The 15,336-nt window shown below is 43.8% G+C and overlaps 1 protein-coding gene across 1 annotated transcript in view; it reads right to left on the minus strand.

Annotated features, from left to right (window-relative positions):
* Nucleotides 1-36: 36 nt before the first annotated feature.
* Nucleotides 37-15,336, minus strand: part of LOC114637986 (short coiled-coil protein-like) — a 21,122-nt gene continuing 5,822 nt past the window's right edge. Inside the window, exons 2-3 of the mRNA XM_028786332.1 lie at nt 3,602-3,715; nt 37-131 (exon numbers count right to left, since the gene is read on the minus strand). Coding sequence (XP_028642165.1) covers nt 37-131; nt 3,602-3,715 — 209 coding nt within the window. The remainder of the gene's footprint in view (nt 132-3,601; nt 3,716-15,336) is intronic.

The raw sequence follows: 15,336 nt of genomic DNA on the forward strand, positions 1-15,336 counted from the left end.
ATTGTTGGGCGGGTCCTTAAAAAAAGCAGCGACCAATCACGGCGCAGAAGAGAAGACGCGCCCAAGAAAGCGGTCCTGGCTGAGGATCTTTTGTTTCGCCAGGAGCTTGGAAAGTGAGGTTGGAAGTCTCACTAGGTTAAAAAAGAGAGAGGGAGGGAGGGGGACAGGGAGACAGAGAGAGAGAGAGAATTTCCGGAAATTGACGTGACCAGACTCTGGTCGAGAGATATTTAAGAACACATTTAAGAACAGAGTGAACAGAATAGTGCCTTCGGCTGGCCCTCAATTCTAAAAGCACATTTTCCTTCCCACCCCCCATTTCTAAAATTAGAAAACGCACAAAGCTATACCATTAATGGATGTTTCTCTTCGTACCCCATATTCTGGAGAATTTTTACACTTACCGTTCACCTGACCACTTCATGATGCCTTAGATCAGTAGTTGCCTGATCTCGCTCGCAGAAAACCTGAGGCTTAGTTAAAATTGTGTTTCTTATTCAAGTGTACATTTACAATTCCAGACTTTGGGTTGCCAGGTGGTTTTCGTGATGCTTCATTATAACCTAACCTTTCAAACAAACGTATCTGGCTGTTAGCAGTCACTGACCCCACCTTCAAAGCATTCTTGCTTTGACTTTATCAAAACCTTCTGAGCTATAGAGGCGAGCCTACAAATACTTTCTTCTTGGCTTTTCTTTTTATATAAGATTTTATTTTATTTTTTTTTTATTTTTTTGGTTTTTCGAGACAGGGTTTCTCTGTGTAGCCCTGGCTGTCCTGGAACTCACTCTGTAGGCCAGGCTGGCCTCGAACTCAGAAATCCACCTGCCTCTGCCTCCCAAGTGCTGGGATTAAAGGCGTGCGCCACCACCGCCCAGCCAAGATTTTATTTTTTAATTGCATGACTATGTGGCGGGGTGTGTGCGGGCATGTGCAAGGTACCTGCAGATGCCAGAGAGGGAATCAGATCCCTGGAATTGGGGTTACAGGTGGTTGGGAACCACCTAATGAGCATGCTAAGACCCCAACTCAGCTTCCTGTGCAAGAGCAATAAGTGGTGTTAACTGCTGAGCCATTTCTACAGCTCCCAGCTGTCTTTTCCCCCACCTAACAGAACTTGCTAACTCGTGACCTTAATCCTTTATAAATAAAGTATCTTCCATTTGGTGTTTGAGCAGAATGTATGTGGCTGGGACTAAAATTCAGGATTTGAAGAAAGGAGAAAACAATACAAGAAAAGAGGGAAACCCTAGGTAACTCTAAGAGGAATGCCAACAAAATAACAGACAGAATGAATAGGGACAGCATTCAAAGAACGATGGGATTTTCCAAGGTAGTGAAGAACACACTTTCTTTTCAAATGCACACAGAAATGGTTTTTTTAAATTATTTTACTTTTTATTGTATGTGTATTTTACTTGCATGTATTTCTCTGAAACACTTGGGTACCCAGTACCTGAGGAAGCCAGAAAAGAATATTTGATCTCCTAGAACTAGAGTTACAGACAGTTGTGAGCTGCTATGTGGGTGCTGGAAATTGAACCTGGGTCCTCTGGAAAAGCTGCCAATGCTCTTAACTGTAGAACCATCTCTCCAGCCCCTTCATTTTATTTTTTAATTACATGTATCTGTGTTTGCGCCAGTGTGCACATGAGTGATCTATTCCCTGAGCCCAGACAGGATGTTATCTGAACCTTGGAGCTGGAGTTACAGGCTTTTGTGAGCTACCCAGCATTGGTGCTGTGACTCAAACTTGTGTTCTCTGCAAAAGGAACAGCTCTTGATCATCTCTCCAGCCCCCGAACTGATCTCTTGCCTGAAAAGAAGCATCAGTAAATTTAGAATAGCTTGCATAGTTGGAATCATGCAAATTATTTTCTCTACCCACCTAGAAATTAAATTCGAAATCAGTAAGAAAAAATATTTTGAAATTCCTGAATAATTGGAAATTAAAATACGTATTTCACACAAACTGTGAGTCATGGGGGCAATCATGAGAAAATATTTAATTAAGTTTAAATATGAACATATTAAAAACATTTTAATTAATGTGAGCCTACCAACACAATTAAGTTTAAATGTAAACATCAAAATTTGTGGATACAGCTGAAGGAATGCTTAGAAACATTTTTTTTACTATTACAGACTTATTTGGAAAATCAAGGAAGCTTTCAAATTATAAATCTAAGTATTTCCTTTAAGAAATTAGAAAAAGAAGAACAAGGTCTTTTGGTTTTGTTGTTGTTGTTGTTGTTGTTGTTGTTGTTTTTCCACAAGCAGAAAGAAGAAAACAATCTAAAGTCAAAAACTTTTGTTCCAGGTTTTTTGGCATACACCTAAGGTTGCAGCATCCAGTATATGGAGGCAGAAGGCCTGTGTGCTCCAGACCAGTCGGGGTTGTATACAGCCTGTTTCAGTATTTCCCACCAGCCTCCTATCAGATGAGAAAACCATACAATTATGGGAAAAATGAAACAGAGTTAGTTACCTTTCTACTGATGTGACCGAACACCATGACCAAGGCAAATGCTAGAAGGACAGGTTTATTTGGAGCTTACAATTCCAGAGGGAGGGAAGTTCATCACCATCATGGTGGAAGGCATGGCAGCAGGCAGGCAGGCAGGCAGGCAGGCAGGCAGGCAGACAGACAGACAGCAGGCAGCAGGCATGCCACTGGAGCAGCAGATGGGCACTTACATCCCCCTCCTCAAAGGGAAGCATCAAGTGCAGTGGGGATGGCAAGAGGCTTTTAAAATTTCAAAGCCCACCCCTAGTGATGCAGCTCCTCCAATGAGGCTGCGCCTCCTTATCCTTTCCAAAGAGTCCCACCAACTAGGAACCAAGAATTCTAATATATGAGCCTACAGGGGCCATTCCCACTCAAACCACAAAACATGGGGTGTGTGTGTCTCTGTGTGTGTTTTGTGTGTGTGTGGTGTGTGTGGTGTGTGTGTCTGTGTGTCTGTGTCTGTGGTGTGTCTGTGTGTGTGTGTGTGTGGTGTGTGGTGTGTGTGTGGTGTGTGTGGTGTGTGTGGTGTGTTTAGGGTGTGTGTGTGTGTGTGTGGTGTGTGTGTGTGTGGTATGTGTGTGGTGTGTGTGTGGTGTGTGTGTGTGTGGTGTGTGGGGTGTGTGTGGTGTGTGGGGTGTGTGTGTGGTGTGTGTGTGTGGTGTGTGTGGTGTGTGTGTGGTGAGTGTGGGGTGTGTGTGTGTGTGGTTTGTGGTGTGTGTGTGTGGTGTGTGTGTGTGTGGTGTGTGTGGTGTGTGTGTGTATGTGTGTGTGTGTGATGTGTGTGTGTGGCGTGTATGTGTGTGTGTGTGGTGTGTGTGGTGTGTGTGTGTGTGTGTGGTGTGTGTTGGGTGTGTGTGTGTGTGGTGTGTGTGGTGTGTGTGTGTGGTGTGTGTGGTGTGTGTGTGTGGTGTGTGTGTGGTTTGTGGTGTGGTGTGTGTGTGTGTGTTCTCATGCTGCATTGAAGTCCCATACAAGCCAAGTACGTGTTTTACCACCGAGTAACAAAAGTGTTGTTTTTTTTTTTAAGAAATGGTAAAATTTACAATCAAGGAAGATTCATCCGGAAAGAGAAGTGGGGACTTTACAAATTACCAACATCAGTGATTAAAACCAGGGCCTCACTCTCCATCCTGTAGATGTCAAAGGCTATAAGGATACTACAGCAGCCTTGGAGCAGGGTGTGGAACTTGGAGGAAACTGACAATTCTTTGAAAAGAAAAACAGCACCAAAGCTCACAAGAACAGATGACACCCAGAGCCCACATCTCTAATTAAAACTGTCAGTGAGCTGTTTCCACAAAGACTATTGTAGATCCAGAAGGATCTGTGGTAAAATTTTCCAAATGTTTTAACAAAATTCAATTCTGCACAGTCTTTCAGGAAACACAACAGGAGAGACCATTCTCCAACTCAATTTAAAAAGCCAGCCTTCTGCTAAGACAGTGGTTCTCAACCTGTGGGTCACAACCCATTCCACAGGGATCACCTAAGACCATGGAAAAAACAGAGATTTACATTACAATTCATAACAATAGCAAAAGTACAGTTATGAAGTGGCAACAAAAATAATTTTATGGTTGGGGTCGCCACAACATGAGGAACCGTATTAAAAGATCAGAGCAGTAGGAAGGCTGAGAACCACTGAGCTAAGGGTTAATATGGAAGATAGAAAGCAGCATGGACACAAAAGGCCTTTAACAGATGATCAGGAAATCCTGCGGGGAGACAGCCTGAATCCCTGGGATTCCTGCCCATGGCATTCAAGGAAACTTACAATCTAAAGCTGTAAACTCTACAAGTCCATAAGCTAGGAAAAAAAAAAAAAAACAACAGTGTAGACAAGATAGTTTTGTGAAGGAAGAGAGGGCATACCCTACGTTATCTCAACACTTATTTTTAACCTAAACCAGTGAAATCAATAACGGTGTTGGTATAAAGATGGCCACACAGAAACTAAACAGAATAGGGCCAGGAAGAAGTCCACACATCGATCCATACAGCTCACTGATCCTCACAGTGGTATCGGGAGTCCTGTGGAGAGAGGCTTGTCTTCCACAGGAATGCTTCAACAGCTAGATAGCAATACTGGGAGGTAAGCCTGAACTCTTACCTCACGGCATACACAAAAATGCTAATTCAAATGGACATAGTCTAAAATGAAAGCTTAGATTATCGATGTTTTAGAAGATAGAGAAATCTTTATCAGGATTCTACTGGAAAATCTTTTTTTAACTTTTTTTAAAAGATTTTATTTATTTTCTGTATCTGAGTGCTCTCTCTGCATGTGCACTCATGTGCCAGCAATATGTATGAAGCAATGCTTTGAAGAGCACAGAGAAGCCAGGGGTACAGTTTTATAACAGAATGGTCCCACTAGGCAAGCAAAGCTCTAAAATGCTGGGTTGCTAAAAAGGTTTTCTTCAAATTGTCCTAATTCTCATAGTTATCTATGAGGTGAGATAAACTCTCGGTAACCCTCTAAGATAAAAGAGGTCAGTTTTTGGAGTTCCCTCAGCTTCTGTCAAGATCTGGGATCTTAAAACACTTGCAAGCTGATAAGCATCTTGTTTTACAGCTGCTGAGAGGCCTGGGTCAGAGACTTGAACCTGTACCCCTGACACCCCTTGCCTGAATTCACTTTGGATTCCCCGTTCCCTGTCTCTGGGTGTGTGGAGACTGCAGTGGGCCTCCATATGCAGCACGCTATGATACAGGGGCAGAACTTGATCTTAGAAATCGAGTGCTTCCACAGATAGTGAAGCAAGCTTTTCTTGGACCAGGGCTGGTATTACCCAGGCACTGAACAGTGCTCTGGAAACACTATCCATCAAAGTCCGAGAAAGGGGTTCACACTTTTGGTATGTCCACAAAAACTACAGGAACCCCCAGGGTCCATGACAGCACCTCTCTCAGGAACCTTCTACCTAAGTTGTCTTCAGTTCCGTGGCAAATTCCTGTCCCCACCCCTCCATTATATATTTCTAGGGAAATATCTCCAAATGTCTTGGCCTGGGAGAGTTCCTTCAAGTTTAAAAAGGAGGAAAAGTCCACTAGCCAGAGGCTGGGAACACATCAGCAGAAATGATGGCACTTTAGGAATGCCTGTGGCATGAATTAGGTGTCATTTTGTAGCTTACTCCTGACCTTTCTTTTACACCATTTAACCTAACTTCTCCACACTTCCAGGCTGGGTGCGAGTGCAGTGGGGTAATTTACCATGAGGACCTGAGTTCAATTCCTATAACCTGTGGAGACCAACCCGTGTGTGGTGGTGAGCACTTTCAATTCCCTTGTCGGGGAGGAGAAGATTAACAGAGATCCAGGGTTTGCTGAACTGGTGAGTCCCAGACCAGGGAGAGACTCTGTCTCAAAAACACAAGGTAGGGTAGGCATCCTAAAGAATGCTTCCCAAGGTTGACCTGTGGCCGCTACAAGCACACTTACATAGGTATATGTGTAACGACATGGAAACACACACACACACACAAGGGGGTGTAAATAAAAACTTACATGTGATTTGTTTTAAACAATTAGCTAAACTGATCATTTCTAACCTCAGGGAAACAGGACCAGACCCCTCTGCTCATCCTGGCAAAGGCAGAAAGTTCTGAAAAACCTTGCCACTAGGGGGCCAAGGCTGGTCTAAAATCCAGTGGCAACTAGTTTAAGTCTTAAGAGACCTTAAGCTGGGGGGGGAGGGGGGGTTTAATTCCTGAAGTTAAACACAGAACCCAGTATCTCTTAGATTCGTTCCCAACAAGAAAGAAACCTGGTTTTCCCTTGTTTCAGCGTGAGTAGATCACAAACAAGCATCTCTCAGTGGGAAGGAATGTAACACACGTCTCCTTCATCCACAGACGTAGGACATCTGCTTGGATCTTAACACCCCTGGTGTTCATTGGTACAATGTCTTTTCCATCTCAAGAGTTTTGTGCCAAAATAAATGTTACTAGATATTTGCTAACAGCCTTCATAGACCACAGTCCAATCAGCATTTTAACATTTCATGCAAATATATTTGTGGTTCTCTTTTAGATTTGGTGTAAAAGGCCTATCATGTCCTCTAGTGTTGTATTAGAGAAATGACAGCCCCAGCCGCAGGCACACACACACACACACACACACACACACACACACACACACGCCATAATCCCAGCACTTGGGAGGCAGAGGCAGGAGAGCTACAGATTCACGACCAGCCTGTCTTAAACAAAGCACGTTGACTGTCACTGTGCCGCTTCAGACTACAGAAACAGAACTCCCGTTTTGCCTTTTATGTCTGCAGGGAAGTGGAGATAAACAGAAGGGAAGCATTTTGTCCTGTATGGAGTACCAACTAGAGCTGAACAGAAATCCCTGCATCTGATTTCTTATTTTCCTTGAGGATAGCAACTGTGTTCTGTCCACAAATGGAGCTGCACTGCCCAGCACCAGCACCTAGATGTGGTCCGTAAACTCTGTCTGTATTCCTCCCTGGGGTCTCCACTTTTCTGGGTTGAGAGAAGCATGTGTGTTTGGCATGATCTCCATGTTGGGGATGGTACACTACTGACCTCTAGTGGTGAAACTTATTCAAAATAAGTTTCTCCACTCACAGAACTTTATGATTTATATGACAATTTCTGCTTGTTAAGTGACTTTACCACTTTACCTGGCGATTAGTGTCTGTTTGTACACGAAAGGCATGATTCTGGCATTTCTTATAGACCATTTTAGCCAAAGAGTTGTCAAAATGATTTATGGGGCTTGGGGTTTTTTGTTTTTGTTTTTTTCTATCCTGTGCAGAAAATGAGGTCAGAATAAAATCCTTTCTGACTCTCAGCAGGATCAAGACTGAAACTCTTAAGGGTCTAGTCGTGCCTCTTCTGTGACTCCCACTTACCGGCTGATGTAAGCCCCTTGCTGAAGGGATCAATCTTATTTACAGCTCTACTCGGAGGAGGAGGCACATGACCGCCATCCTTCCCCAGTGGCACCTTTGTATGTGTGAGTGAAGCCAAATCTGTGTCAGTAACTTGCACATCCTCTCGTAGACTGACTGACATTCTTCAGGACTGAACAGGAAGGGCTGTGTAAGCCTGTGGATCTGCACCAAGAGCCCACATCTGGTACCTGCACGTGACACCACACTAGCTGAGACTTCAAAGGGGGGATCTTTGAAGAAGCTGAGTGTATTCTGAATGTGGAAGATTGTAAGCAGCTTTCTCAGAATGTCCAGAAGACCAACTGACTGAATAACTGGACAGTGAATTCTTTGGAATTCTCCCAAGCATGATTGCCCATATTCCTTCCCACTTTGAATCTAAACAGGTTTGAATTGCTTCCTCCCATGAAATGTGACTTGCTCTGAGGAAAACTCATCACCAAGAATAAGTAGGACTTCCCAGAGACCCTTGTCCTGAAAAGGCCATGTTTGGGAGGTCTGATTGACAGTTCCAGCTCAACAATCAGGCTATATCTGCTTCCAATGTCATCAATACTTTAGGGCAATAGTTCTCAACCCATAGGTTGTAAACCCTTTGGAGGTCACATATCAAATATCCTTCATACCAGATATTTATATTACAATTCATAACAGTAGCAAAATTACAGTTATGAAGTAGCAATGAAATAATTTTATGATTGGGGGTCACCACAGCATGAGGAACTACATTAAAGAGTCTCTGCATTAGGAGGGTTAAGGTGTGTGGCCAGAGGCTCGGAAACTGCTGAGGCCAGGAATTATACTCAGTACTTTTCCTTCTGCTATGACCACATACCTGAAAAGAAACAACTCTCGAGAATAGAATTCATTTCAGCTTACCATGCAAGGGGAAGTTTATCATGGTGAGGAAGGTCATCTGAGCCCACCATAGCCTCAGTCATGAAGCAGGAAGTGAACAAGAAGTGAGGCTAGAACAAAAAACCTCCAAGTATAGCCCTACTGATCCTGGCCCACTCCTTCCAGCCGGGACCTACCTGTTAATGAACACACAGCCTCCAAAACACACCCACCAGCTGGAGAGCTAGGGTTCTGACCCACAACACTGGGGGAGCAATTTCACATTCAAACCACAGCAGGCATGAGATCCAGCTGAGAGGAGGACAGAGGAGCCCATGGGATGTGAGGCATGTGGAAGCCAGGCCACAGAGAATAGAGAGAGAGCCTAAGAGGCAGAGTTAGTGGGGAGCCCTCCCTGTGGGGGTGCGGATTGTGAGATACTTTTCTCTTAAGATGCTTTACTCATCAGCCTTAGAAGGGTAAAAGTGAGACCAGATGGAGTGAGATATTGTCCTTAAAAAAAAAATAGGAGCACTCACAGCCAAACAGTGGGCTTGGGGGCTCTTTTGGAAAAGTAGGAGGAAGGATTGAGTCCCTGAGGGGGATAGGAACTCCTCAGGAAGACAACAGAGTCAACTAATCTGGATCCTTGGGGTCTCAGAGTCTGAATCACCAACCACAGAACATACTCAGGTGGACCGTGTTGGTTACTGTGGTGGTTTGAATATGCTTGGCCCAAGGAGTGGCACTATTTTCCAGTAGGTGTGGCCTTGTTGGAGGAAGTGTGTCATTGTGAGGGGCAGGCTTTGAGACCCTCCTGTCTGCCTGCTTGGAAGTCAGTCTTCTCTTGTTTGCCTTCGGAACAAAATGTAGAATTCTCAGCTCCTCTAGTGCCATGCCTGCCTGGATGCTGCCATGCTTCCCACCATGATGATAATGGACTGAACGTCAGATCCAGTGAGCTAGCCCAGAATAAATGTTGTCCTTCATAAGAGTTGCCTTGGTCATGGTGTCTCTTCACAGCAATGGAAACCCTAAGACAGTCACCTTGCCTTATTCTTACTGGAGATAAATGTGGAAGGTAATTTACAGAAATGAAGTGAATTGAAAAATTTGAACAATTCAAGGTAGTGGTATTAGAATCTCTGCACACTTCTTCAAAGTGTTGTCTTAAAATTATAAAATACTAGTTTATACATTACAGCCACATATAAAAATTTAACTAGGAAAAATACACATGAAATAAATCTTTTGTAAAGAGAATTCCTTTTAAAGTACCTATAAATCGCCCATAAATTGATCTTTTCAAATATAATTAAAAACAAACAAACTGGCAAGCCATGGTTGCTCTGGGGGAGCACTTTCAGCCCAGGCTGTATCACCTGCTTTCTCCTCGCACCTCATGCTGAATTCCCCACTTCCTAGCACTTATTTTTCTAAGACAACTCTTACACGCATTAGCAAAATAGCAGACGGGCATAACACAAGCACCACTGCTTCAAGTGTTTCTCAAAACCCGATCAGCTCCCTGCTCCCCCAAATCAGTCAATCTGCACGGTTGTAGTAGTGTGTCCCCACTTTTTGTCGTTTTCATAGGCTCAGGATGATTGGCAGAATGATGTCAGCTAAGACAGACTCATGGGGTGTGTAGGACGGTGAAAGGCAGCCCGGTTCCTGGTTGAGCAAAGGCTAGAAAATCCAGTGATCCTGAAGGGATGGCAGATGTTTTGCCTGGATCCCCAACACTAGGCTCCTGACACGAGGCCACAGCCCTCATAGATTTGTGACCATCAGTCACCTAAGGGCAATGTTCCAAACCCCTCCACAAGTAGAGGACGTGACCACAGGTCATATAGGCTCAAGACAGATCTCCATTTTAATGAGGTACCTAATGGCCTGAAGGGCTTAACCAATTAAGCTTTTCTTCCCAGACACCCCTCCTTGCAAAAAGTATTTAATGTCAGGCCTGCCCTGAGAAGTAGGATACCATTTTACTCATCCACTCTCCACCATGACAATAAATGTCTTAAAACCATGGACTGTCTCTTTTCATCAGGATCCACTGTGGGGAGCCATAGAGAAGGCCTTCACCTACACAGCCACCATCTAGTAAGCCTTCCTTACAAGGCCTCTCTGTGCTCCCAGCCACAACCACCAAGCCAAGCCAGCCACCTGCCAACAAACCAAGGACTCTATCCCTGTGGGACCCAGCCAGAGCTCTCCTTTCTCCCCCGGCCATGGGCTAGATCCAGTCCTGGGGCCCCCAGTCCATTCTCAGCACTTCCAAGGCTCTGAGAACCAAATGGCCCTGACCTCCCTGCAGGCCCAGGGACCCCCGAGCCAGCTCTGGCTGTCCTGGAGCAGTGTCCCTTGGCTTCCCCATAGCTCAACACATGCCCTTTGACAGCGTGGGGTAAGTGCAGCCAAAACTCTGGCGTCCTGCTCCCCCAGCACTGAGCCCTGTGGTAGAGTGGATGCAGGACCCCATTAACCCTACAGGGCTGAGACAAGACCTGTGGAGGACACATGATGTTTGGAGGAACTATAAGTAGACTCAACAGACAATAAAGGAGGCAGAGCTTGGCTTGTTTATAGAGCTAGTTGTACAACGCTTGTTGGTCTTGTGTCTTCACTGATCTTTGCTTCTCTGAGAGAGGCACAGCTGAGAACTTTTCTTGGAGTTCCTGTCGGCCTTGGTCCCTCCTGCTGACTTGTGCTGAGGCTGAGGCCTGGCTGTTTCTGCTAGGTCATGCCACTGCTACTGATTCTTGTTTGCTATCCCGACTCTACCAAATGGAACTGGACTGCTGGTGTATCCCTGAAGTGTTTGTGAATGGATCGAGCTGCTGCTACTGACCTGTGAACTGAACTACTAATTTTCTGACAACACAGATGGGATTTACTTCAAAGAACCATTTGTAAATAGTTCTACTTCCCCTGTATCCTTTCTTTTCCATTCCTCTGGTGGGTGGTAGACAAGAAGGGAGGTTAAAGTATTTAAGAATCATCATTAAAAGTAGACATTAAAAAAAATTAAAGTTACAACCCATCATCCTGTGGTAACCCAGACCCAGAAAGACAAATATGGTTGGTATGTACTCACTTATATGTGAGTGTTAGATGACAAGTCACTGATAAGCTACAATGTGGGTAACCACAGAGGTTATGAAGAGAGGAAGGGGCAGGGAGGATGGACAGATGGACGGATGGACGGATGGATGGATCTTCCTGGGAAGGAGAAATAGACTAGATAGTTTGGGTGGACAGAGTTTGGGGATGGGGGTGGCTGGAACTGAAGGATCAAACACTGAGGGGAAGAGAAGAGGGATTGAGAGAGGGAAAGGGGGAAGAGACAGCTAAAACTAAAGGCTATTAGAGGAGTCTAAGGAATTCCAATACAGTAGAAGCTTCCTAAAATGTATACATATATGAAGGTGATCTATATTAAATCACCAAATAATGGGGAAGACAAAGCCCTATCTGGACATCTCTTGTCACAAAAGAAGCTTCCAATACCCAGACTGGGTCATATCTAATTGAGTTGTTGGCCAAAGGAGTTCTGAGAGAAATCCCAAATAGCCCAGGCTAAGGCTATTGGTTTCTCTCAAATTGACAGTAAGGCCCTATTCCTGAAGCCAACACCTACACAACTTGAAGAAGTTGCAAGATAAGCTGATGCAGTAGTAACTCAAAGCTTGCAGGAATAACCAGCCAAGGAATGGTTTGTGTGAAGGCCCACTTCATGAGATGGAGCTCATACCCAACAATGCTTGAGTGGTCAACAGCCTGAGGCTAGATAGGGACCTAAGGTAAAACCAGATAGTACTGTTCTTCTAAAGGAACATAACAATAAAATGACTCCTAATGACTTTCTGCTCTGTGGATCAGTGCCCTGCTCAGCCACCATCAGAGAAGTTCCCTCCTTCAGTAGACGGGGACAAACACAGAGACCCACAGAAAACATGCAAACAGTGAGAGACTTCAGGACACTCAGCCCTAAAACTTTTAGGGCTTTTAGGCTAAAAAGGATGTCTCCATCCAATCCCTCCCCTCAGGGCTCAAGGCACTGTTGGAGGAGACAGAAAGAGGGCATGAGCCATCTTCCAGTGCCTTGTACGCACTTCCTAGGAGCCATTCCTCATTGTTGACATTAATCTTAGAGAGTATAGCTAGCTATAAAACATGGGCTTACTTCCAATATTTACTTATGTAACTTTCTTCATTTTGTGATAAGGATTTCTTTTCAATATAGTAACTAGTTGTCTGAGTTTCTAAAGAAGTCAACAGATTTCCTAATTGTCAGGAGAAACAAAGCCTTCAGGAAAACCACAATGATAGTAGATGGGTCATCTTTCTGCAAGGGCTGTCTGAGTTTTTCTGCCTCTTTCACAGGAATTTATTTTTTTAAAAATGGCCTCCAAAATACAGTCATGAGAGCACAACAGCATCTGCCGGTTATGACTTCACATAGTATTTCTTCATCAAATGATTAAATATTAAGAAAAAAGGATAATGTACCAAATTACAAAGTGAACAAATAAAAGGATTAGAATTTATGATAGTTTAAAAAAAAACATGATATACAAAATTTGTTCTTGGAGAAACACTTTGAAATATAGGCTCACCCAGGGCAATTCTCTAGAGACACACTGGCTGAGAAATTTACTTTTCTGAGATCAACAGTCACTACCAAGTAAAGAGTCCCTCATTATACACCTGAATGAAGTCTGTGAAAAGGCTCAAAGCAATAACAGAAACTCACTGTGCAAGTGCTGTCTGAGGAGGCTCATTCTAGCAGGGAGCTCAAGCCACTGAGAACTTCAAAGGAATTTTAAGGTGATAAGAAACATGGTTGAACATAATGTTTGGAAAGGGTATAAATATAACCCAAAGGACATTGGACAGTGGTGTGTGGCATTGGTTCACCTTGCCACTGTTTGCTGGTCTTCACTGGGCTTTGCCAACATTAGTCTTTGCTGATAATGCTGAGGCATTGGGTTGCCTTGCCTTCTTCATTACTCATTGTTTTTCATGACTTCATAGATTTTCCAGCAGCTTCTTGCCACTCTTCCAGATTCAGGCCATTTGGCAGACTTGCAGTTTCTTCTGGACGAAACTGCCATTGCTGATTTGTGAAGGGTGTTTGCAAGTGGATTAAGCTACTAGTGCTGATTTGTGTGATCTGAACTGCTGATATCCTGACAATGCAGATTGGATTCACCCCAAAAGAACTATTTACAAAGAGGTTCACATCCTCCTTTACCCTACTAACCTTTCCTTTGCATTACCTCTGGTGGGTGGTAGGCTAGAAGGGAGGTTAAAGCATTTAAAATCACTTATCAAAATAGGTTGTATATGTTTCCCACATGATCGATGGCCTGGGGACCTTCCACTATTTTTATGATACTGTCTGCTGATGTTCTGATGATTCCCCCTTACCCCCTGGTTTGTACCCCCCTAGTTTGCTGTTTTCTCCTTTAAATATCCCTTGCTCCCTCTGGCCTCGAGGTCAACACTCCTCTTGGGAGTCTCGGCCTCAGCTGGCTGATACCCCGAAATCCGGAAATAAAGCCTTTTGTGGTTTGCAGAAAAAAAAAATAGGTTGTATAAAAAAAAGAGTTGCCTTGGTCATGGTGTCTGTTCATAGCAGTAAAACACTAACTAAGAACCCCACCCCAAATAAACAAATTTTGTATGTGTGTTTGTGGGGAAAAAAAAAGAAACATGGTTGAAAAAAAAAAAACAAACTTCTAATTCTTTTGTAGCAAATTAAGCCTTCTGAATAGAAGCATGACCTCTTCCATGGGGTGAAAGCTAAATACTAACCTTCTCTCCCTCCCCTTCCCCCTCTCCATGCTGCTCTCCTCTCCCTCCCCTTCCATCCCCCAGGACCCTGGAGCATGGTCAGCCAGTATATTGAATTAAATAAAACTACAATCTTTGGGAGTTCCCTGAGGGAAAAATTGTACTGCAATCATCAAAGATGCTGAATAAGTCAACATGAAAAGAAATCTAACTCCACTTCTGCTTCTTGTTGTTGTTGTTAGTCTAGTGAAGAGGAAAAACTCTGTTTTGATAAGGAGGCTGTGAGCAGTTTTGTCTTTTAAAGGAAAAGTTGAAGTGGCAATACTTACCTTTTGGTGAGAAACGAAGCAACACTCTTGATTACTGAGAACATTTGGATGTTGCTCCACCAGGCTATTTCTTGACCTTGTTTATTAACTGATTTGTTTTATTGTGCTAACTTATTTGCTTCAGTCAAGAGGACTTATCTGATGAAGATGGTTCTACAGAGAGAACATTTAACAACGTGTAGTGATGCACCAGAGCTCCGGAACTGGGCCACTGCAGAGCAGTCAGCTAATGGCCTTCTTAAATGACTTACGTTAAATGACATTTTTTCCAGACCCAGGGAGGAATTCCTAATGCCACTGCCATATAATCTTCATCCTACAGGGACAGATGTCTCATGGTGCCAATGTCATGATCTATACTCAGAGGGACTTGAATGCCAACAAGACTGCTGAGACCTTCTGCCATCTGCAATGAATATACTCATTTGTTTCTGAGGAAGACAATGTTTCCATGATAGAAGCCTTTTCTGGCATCTTTAAAGGGATCTGAACAACCTCTGTACATGGTGTGTACAAGTGTGTACATATGAGTGTAAAGGTCAGAGATTGACATTAGTTGCCTCTATCACTATCCACGTTGTTTTGAGACAGAGTCTCTCACTCAGCTTAAAGCTCACTGATTAGGTGAGACTAGCTGCTGGCTGGCAAGTCCTGGGGACTCTGGTTTCTGTTTCTCTGACTCTGGGGTTACAACACATACTGCTTGCCTTGTATGGTGGTGGCTTCTTCTTCTTCTTCTTCTTCTTCTTCTTCTTCTTCTTCTTCTTCTTCTTCTTCTTCTTCTTCCTTCTCCTCTTCCTCCTCCTCCTTCTCCTCTTCCTCTTCTTCTTCCTCTTCTTTTTTCTTCTTCTTCCTCCTCTCCGTCTTTTTCTTCCTCTTCCTTCTTTCTTCTTCTTCTTCTTCTTCTTCTTCTTCTTCTTCTTCTTCTTCTT

This window comes from Grammomys surdaster, unplaced genomic scaffold, assembly GCF_004785775.1.
Source record: "Grammomys surdaster isolate TR1022 unplaced genomic scaffold, NIH_TR_1.0 125463, whole genome shotgun sequence".
NCBI classification, from domain to species: Eukaryota; Metazoa; Chordata; class Mammalia; order Rodentia; family Muridae; genus Grammomys; species Grammomys surdaster.